The 7842-nt window shown below is 59.3% G+C and overlaps 1 protein-coding gene across 4 annotated transcripts in view; it reads right to left on the bottom strand.

Annotated features, from left to right (window-relative positions):
- The window catches only part of ELP1 (elongator acetyltransferase complex subunit 1), a 132398-nt gene that overhangs the window by 69950 nt on the left and 54606 nt on the right, over positions 1-7842 (bottom strand). For all 4 annotated transcript variants that reach the window (XM_075604388.1, XM_075604364.1, XM_075604380.1 and 1 more), the window contains 2 exons: positions 7590-7760; positions 6989-7088 (listed from right to left, as the gene is read on the bottom strand). In XM_075604388.1, coding sequence (XP_075460503.1) covers positions 6989-7088; positions 7590-7760 — 271 coding nt within the window. The remainder of the gene's footprint in view (positions 1-6988; positions 7089-7589; positions 7761-7842) is intronic.

Raw genomic sequence — 7842 nt, 5'->3', positions numbered from 1 at the left:
ACAGACAGAGGAGAGAGACAGGGAGGGGAGTGGGGAGAGACAGGGAGGGGAGAGAGACAGGGAGGGGAGAGGGGAGAGAGACAGGGAGGGGAGAGGGGAGAGAGACAGGGAGGGGAGAGGGGAGAGAGACAGGGAGGGGAGAGAGACAGGGAGGGGAGAGAGACAGACAGGGGAGAGAGACAGACAGACAGGGGAGAGAGACAGAGAGACAGAGAGACAGGGGAGAGAGACAGACAGGGGAGATGGGAGAGAGACAGACAGACAGGGTAGAGGGGAGAGAGACAGACAGACAGGGGAGAGGGGAAAGAGACAGGCAGACAGGGGAGAGGGGAGAGAGACAGGCAGACAGGGGAGAGGGGAGAGAGACAGGCAGACAGGGGAGAGGGGAGAGAGACAGACAGACAGACAGGGGAGAGGGGAGACAGAGAGACAGAGAGACAGGGGAGAGAGACAGACAGACAGGGGAGAGGGGAGAGAGACAGACAGACAGGGGAGAGAGACAGACAGACAGGGGAGAGGGGAGAGAGACAGACAGACAGACAGGGGAGAGGGGAGAGAGACAGACAGACAGACAGGGGAGAGAGACAGACAGACAGGGGAGAGAGACAGACAGACAGGGGAGAGAGACAGACAGACAGGGGAGAGGGGAGAGAGACAGACAGGCAGGGGAGAGAGACAGACAGACAGGGGAGATGGGAGAGAGACAGACAGACAGGGGAGAGAGGAGAGAGACAGACAGATGGGGGAGAGAGACAGACAGACAGTGGAGAGGGGAGAGAGACAGACAGATGGGGAGAGGGGAGAGAGACAGACAGACAGACGAGAGGGAAGAGAGACAGACAGACAGGGGAGAGGGGAGAGAGACAGGGATGGGAGAGAGACAGGGAGGGGAGAGAGACAGACAGGGGAGAGGGGAGAGAGACAGACAGACAGGGGAGAGGGGAGAGAGACAGACAGAGGAGAGAGACAGGGAGGGGAGTGGGGAGAGACAGGGAGGGGAGAGAGACAGGGAGGGGAGAGGGGAGAGAGACAGGGAGGGGAGAGGGGAGAGAGACAGGGAGGGGAGAGGGGAGAGAGACAGGGAGGGGAGAGAGACAGGGAGGGAGAGGGGAGAGAGACAGGGAGGGGAGAGGGGAGAGAGACAGGGAGGGGAGAGGGGAGAGAGACAGGGAGGGGAGAGAGACAGGGAGGGGAGAGATACAGACAGGGGAGAGGGGAGAGAGACGACAGGGGAGAGAGGCAGACAGGGGAGAGAGACAGACAGGGAGAGAGACAGACAGGGGAGAGAGACAGACAGGGGAGAGGGGAGAGGGGAGAGAGACAGACAGGGGAGAGGGGAGAGAGACAGACAGGGGAGAGGGGAGAGAGACAGACAGGGGAGAGGGGAGAGGGGAGAGAGACAGACAGGGGAGAGGGGAGAGAGACAGGGAGGGGAGAGGGGAGAGAGACAGGGAGGGGAGAGGGGAGAGAGACAGGGAGGGGAGAGGGGAGAGAGACAGGGAGGGGAGAGGGGGAGAGAGACAAGGAGGGGAGAGGGGAGAGAGACAGGGGAGAGAGACAGGGAGGGGAGAGGGGGAGAGAGACAGGGAGGGGAGAGGGGAGAGAGGCAGGGAGGGGAGAGGGGAGAGAGGCAGGGAGGGAGAGGGGAGAGAGGCAGGGAGGGAGACAGACAGACAGGGGAGAGGGGAAAGAGACAGGCAGACAGGGGAGAGGTGGAGAGAGACAGGCAGACAGGGGAGAGGGGAGAGAGACAGGCAGACAGGGGAGAGGGGAGAGAGACAGACAGACAGGGGAGAGAGACAGACAGACAGGGGAGAGGGGAGAGAGACAGACAGACAGGGGAGAGAGACAGACAGACAGGGGAGGAGAGACAGACAGACAGGGGAGAGGGGAGAGAGACAGACAGGCAGGGGAGAGAGACAGACAGACAGGGGAGATGGGAGAGAGACAGACAGACAGGGGAGAGGGGGAGAGAGACAGACAGATGGGGGAGAGAGACAGACAGACAGTGGAGAGGGGAGAGACAGACAGATGGGGAGAGGGGGAGAGAGACAGACAGACAGACGAGAGGGGAGAGAGACAGACAGACAGGGGAGAGGGGAGAGAGACAGGGATGGAGAGAGACAGGGAGGGGAGAGAGACAGACAGGGAGAGGGGAGAGAGAGAGACAGACAGACAAGGGAGATGGGAGAGAGACAGACAGACGGGGGAGAGGGGAGAGAGACAGACAGACAGGGGAGAGGGGAGAGACAGACAGATGGGGAGAGGGGAGAGAGACAGACAGACAGACGAGAGGGGAGAGAGAGAGACAGACAGGGGAGAGGGGAGAGAGACAGACAGACAGGGGAGAGGGGAGAGAGACAGGGGAGAGGGGAGAGAGACAGACAGGGGAGAGGGGAGAGAGACAGACAGACAGGGGAGAGGGGAGAGAGACAGACAGACAGGGGAGAGGGGAGAGAGACAGACAGACAGGGGAGAGGGGAGAGAGACAGACAGACAGGGGAGAGGGGAGAGAGACAGACAGAGGAGAGAGACAGGGAGGGGAGTGGGGAGAGACAGGGAGGGGAGAGAGACAGGGAGGGGAGAGGGAGAGAGAGACAGGGAGGGGAGAGGGGAGAGAGAGACAGGAGGGGAGAGGGGAGAGAGACAGGGAGGGGAGAGAGACAGACAGGGAGAGGGGAGAGAGACGACAGGGGAGAGAGACAGGAGGGGAGAGGGGAGAGAGACAGGGAGGGGAGAGGGGAGAGAGACAGGGAGGGGAGAGGGGAGAGAGACAGGGAGGGGAGAGGGGAGAGGGGAGAGAGACAGGGAGGGGAGAGAGACAGTGAGGGGAGAGGGGAGAGAGACAGGGAGGGGAGAGGGGAGAGAGGAGAGAGGCAGGGAGGGGAGAGGGGAGAGAGACAGGGAGGGGAGAGGGGAGAGAGGCAGGGAGGGGAGAGGGGAGAGAGGCAGGGAGGGGAGAGGGGAGAGAGACAGGGAGGGGAGAGGGGAGAGAGACAGACAGACAGGGGAGAGGGGAGAGAGACAGACAGACAGGGGAGAGAGACAGGGATGGGAGAGAGACAGGGAGGGGAGAGAGACAGACAGGGGAGAGGGGAGAGAGACAGAAAGACAGGGGAGAGAGACAGACAGGGGAGAGGGGAGAGAGACAGACAGACAGGGGAGAGGGGAGAGAGAGACAGGGAGGGGAGACAGACAGGGAGGGGGGGGGGACTGACTGATGGGGGGGAACTGGGTGAGGAGATGGTGACTGACTAGGTGGGGGGGGGTGACTGATTGGGGGGTACCTCTGGTGTCCCACACAGACAGGGGAGAGAGACAGACAGACAGGGGAGAGGGGAGAGAGACAGACAGACAGGGGAGAGGGGAGAGAGACAAACAGACAGGGGAGAGGGGAGAGAGACAGACAGACGGGAGAGAGACAGACGGGAGAGGGGGAGAGAGACAGGGAGGGGAGAGGGGAGAGAGACAGGGAGGGGAGAGAGGGAGGGAGAGAGACAGACAGGGGAGAGGGGGAGAGAGACAGACAGACAGGGGAGAGGGGAGAGAGACAGACAGACAGGGGAGAGGGGAGAGAGACAGACAGGGGAGAGGGGAGAGAGACAGGGAGGGGAGAGAGACAGACAGGGGAGAGGGGAGAGAGACAGACAGACAGGGGAGAGGGGAGAGAGACAGACAGACAGGGGAGAGGGGAGAGAGACAGACAGACAGGGGAGAGGAGAGAGAGACAGACAGACAGGGGAGTGGGGGAGAGACAGGGAGGGGAGAGAGACAGGGAGGGGAGAGGGGAGAGAGACAGGGAGGGGGAGAGGGGAGAGAGACAGGGAGGGGAGAGGGGAGAGAGACAGGGAGGGGAGAGGGGGAGAGAGACAGGGAGGGGAGAGAGACAGACAGGGGAGAGGGGAGAGAGACAGACAGGGGAGAGGGGGAGAGAGACAGACAGGGGAGAGGGGAGAGAGACAGGGAGGGGAGAGGGGAGACAGGGAGGGGAGAGGGGAGAGAGACAGGGAGGGAGAGGGGAGAGAGGCAGGGAGGGGAGAGGGGAGAGAGGCAGGGAGGGGAGAGGGGAGAGAGGCAGGGAGGGGAGAGGGGAGAGAGGCAGGGAGGGGAGAGGGGGAGAGAGGCAGGGAGGGGAGAGGGGAGAGAGACAGGGAGGGGAGAGGGGAGAGAGACAGACAGACAGGGGAGAGAGACAGGGATGGGAGAGAGACAGGGAGGGGAGAGAGACAGACAGGGGAGAGGGTAGAGAGACAGACAGACAGGGGAGAGGGGGAGGAGAGACAAGACAGGGGAGAGGGGAGACAGGGAGGGGAGACAGACAGGGAGGGGGGGGGGGGACTGACTGATGGGGGGGAACTGGGTGAGGAGATGGTGACTGACTAGGTGGGGGGGGGGGGGGTGACTGATTGGGGGGTACCTCTGGTGTCCCAAACAGACAGGGGAGAGAGACAGACAGACAGGGGAGAGGGGAGAGAGACAGACAGACAGGGGAGAGGGGAGAGAGACAAACAGACAGGGGAGAGGGGAGAGAGACAGACAGACAGGGGAGAGGGGAGAGACAGACAGACGGGAGAGAGACAGACGGGAGAGGGGAGAGAGACAGGGAGGGGAGAGGGGAGAGAGACAGGGAGGGGAGAGACAGGGAGGGGAGAGAGACAGGGAGGGGAGAGATACAGGGAGGGGAGAGGGGAGAGAGACGACAGGGGAGAGAGACAGACAGGGGAGAGAGAGACAGACAGGGGAGAGGGGAGAGAGAGACAGACAGGGGAGAGGGGGAGAGAGAGACAGACAGGGGAGAGGGGAGAGAGAGACAGACGGGAGAGGGGAGAGAGACAGGGAGGTGAGAGAGACAGGGAGGGGAGAGAGACAGGGAGGGGAGAGAGACAGGGAGGGGGAGAGAGACAGGGAGGGGAGAGAGACAGGGAGGGGAGAGAGACAGGGAGGGGAGAGAGACAGGGAGGGGAGAGAGACAGGGAGGGGAGAGAGACAGGGAGGGGAGAGAGACAGGGAGGAGGGAGGGGAGAGAGACAGGGAGGGGAGAGAGACAGGGAGGGGAGAGGGGAGAGAGACAGGGAGGGGAGAGAGACAGGGAGGGGGGAGGGGAGAGAGACAGGGAGGGGAGAGAGACAGGCAGGGGAGAGGGGAGAGAGACAGGCAGGGGAGAGGGGGAGAGAGACAGGGAGGGGAGAGAGACAGACCGACAGAGAGGGGAGAGAGACAGGGAAGGGAGAGAGACAGGGAGGGGAGAGAGACAGGGAGGGGAGAGAGACAGGGAGGGGAGAGAGACAGGGAGGGGAGAGAGACAGGGAGGGGGAGAGAGACAGGGAGGGGAGAGAGACAGGGAGGGGAGAGAGACAGGGAGGGGGGGGGACTGACTGATGGGGGGGGGAAACTGGGTGAGGAGATGGTGACTGACTGGTTGACTTTTACTGACTAGGTGAGGGGGGGGTGACTGATTGGGGGGTACCGCTGGTGTCACACACAAACGCACACACACACACTCCCATATATAAACACACACACTCTCTCCCATATATATGCACACACACACACACACACACACACACACACCCATATACACACACACACACATTCTCTCCCATATATATACGCACACACACACACACACACACACACATTCTCTCCCATATATATGCGCACACACACACACACACACACACACACACACACACACACTCTCTCTCTCTCACTCTACACACGGGGGCGGGGGGGTCGGAAGAGAGGAAAGCCCGCGACCAGCACCACTCCGCTACCCCCCCCCCCCCCGCGAGGGCATGAAGCTATTGGGTGGGCAGGCCAGCATTCCCCCCCTCCCCCCCATACCTCACTCGGCGTAGTGGAAGCTTTGGGGAGGCAGGGTGGGTGGGAGGCACGTGGCGAGGTGTCCCCCAGCGGGCGCCCCAGGGGACAGTCAGCCCCGCCGTGGCCGCCACTGCCCTGCTCTTCTCGCCGGCATGTCCCGCAGTGCTGTGCCAAGCAGCTTTGCAGGCTGCTTCTTCCCCCCAGCCCGCGGCGGCATGAAGCTCGTGGGGAGGGCAGGCCGACATCTCCCCCTCCCCCCCACGCGGCGGCTGCGTCGTCATAAAGCTAGCTGGCGGGCATATTTTAAGTTTTGGGGAGACGGGTGGGAGGGAGGCACGTGGCGAGGGCCCCCCGCGTACGCCAACCGGGCTGCAGCAGTGGGGACCTCCCGCCCCGGCAGCGATCGGTGGATCGAGGGGAGGGGAAGGGGACAGGGGACAAGAGCAGGGGAAGGGGACAGGAGCAGGGGACAGCAGAGCTAACGCGGAGGCGCAGAGGGCAGGAGCAGAGGGCCGCGGTGGGGAGTAGGGAGACATGTGGGGACCAGGGGGATCGCAGGGAAGGAGCAGAGGGGCCGCAGCATGGAGAGATTGGAGAGTACTTACCCTCCAACAGAGCTCCAGGCAGAAAGAATGGCCGCTCGTTGGGGGCGGGCTCATATAGAGCCTGGCCGCGCGCCCACAAAGCCTGGGAGCGCGCGCCAATCAGCTGTCAGGTAGGGGGAGTTTTTTTTTTTTTTTTTCAGCGCGAAATTTAAAAAAACAAACACGTGTGCTGCTTGGGCCAATATTTACTCGCCTGGAGGTTAAATCCCCTCGCCCCGGGCGTGTAAATGCATAGCATTGTCGAACACTGTATATGCATGTATGTATGTATGTATGTATGTATGTATGTATGTGTGTATACACACACATGCGCATACGTAGGCAGATGTGCGCACAAATATATGACAGTGCTCGTGTGTATGTATGTGTGTCTTCTCCTCCCCCTGGTTAAGTAGTAAATTGTCAGTGACACGACAGGCTAATAGGACGTCAACTGAAGGCAAAATAGTTATTATATTCCCCTTTTCTCAAGGTATTACAAAGCTAATATAATGGGGGAGGAGGGGTTTAATTCCCACCAGACCCACTGTGCCCCTTCGCAAAACAAATATCGGATTTACCTGAATTCCTTCTCTAAGATCGGAGTCTTGGCAGACACTTTATATCCATTTCCTCCAACTGCTCCTATTCTCACTGTTGGACATTTAACTGTACTGTCCCCTGTGGGGAAAAAAAAAAAAACAAGTGTAATCAATTGTGATTTGGCCGAAATAGCCGACATTACTATATAATTTATGACTAACCACAGTGTGGCTGTGGGTGTCATTTATCAAAGTCTCCTGGCTGCAAAACTGGGGCACAAATACTGCACCACATTCATTTAAAAAAAAAAAAATTCCCGTAAATTGTTTATCGAACCTGTACCTGGGGTTTCACTGCACATTAACTGGCGCTTCTATGTTAATGGGATATATTTATTACCAGATATATTTACCAGGAAACTCACTGGCCTAAAAAGGAAGTGCCGACTGTGGCATCCAATCAGTGAGATAAAGGCCACGTCATACTGACATCCCCCTCATTCTTTGACTTGCGGGCGATGATGCCGACTGGTGGCAATTTTGATCAGCAGCAACTTTCACCTGCAGCAGGGGTTTCCCAATTACAAAGCCTTTTTTCACTTTGGGAAACTCGTGTGTTTAGGTACAATACAAAACAGACCGTATCGGTAGATGTAAACTCTGTTATCAGCATCAAGTACTGCAAGATCACTGCTCTTCTCAGGGTCCGTGTGAAAAGTAACTTCGTTCACTGCACATGGGAACTGGATGAGAAATGTGCTCATTGGAGGAGGGACCACAGATTGGTGAAAGCATGTCACTAAAATCTTATCTATAAAAGAGGGAAAATGTATATTTTAATTTAAAAACAGAGACACTTTGTGTGCGTGTGCTTTATATATTCACCCATACAG

This window comes from Ascaphus truei, chromosome 1, assembly GCF_040206685.1.
Source record: "Ascaphus truei isolate aAscTru1 chromosome 1, aAscTru1.hap1, whole genome shotgun sequence".
In the NCBI taxonomy this organism is placed as follows: domain Eukaryota; kingdom Metazoa; phylum Chordata; class Amphibia; order Anura; family Ascaphidae; genus Ascaphus; species Ascaphus truei.
Note: the sequence above shows the minus strand (reverse complement) of the source record. Positions and strands in the feature narration are given on the sequence as shown.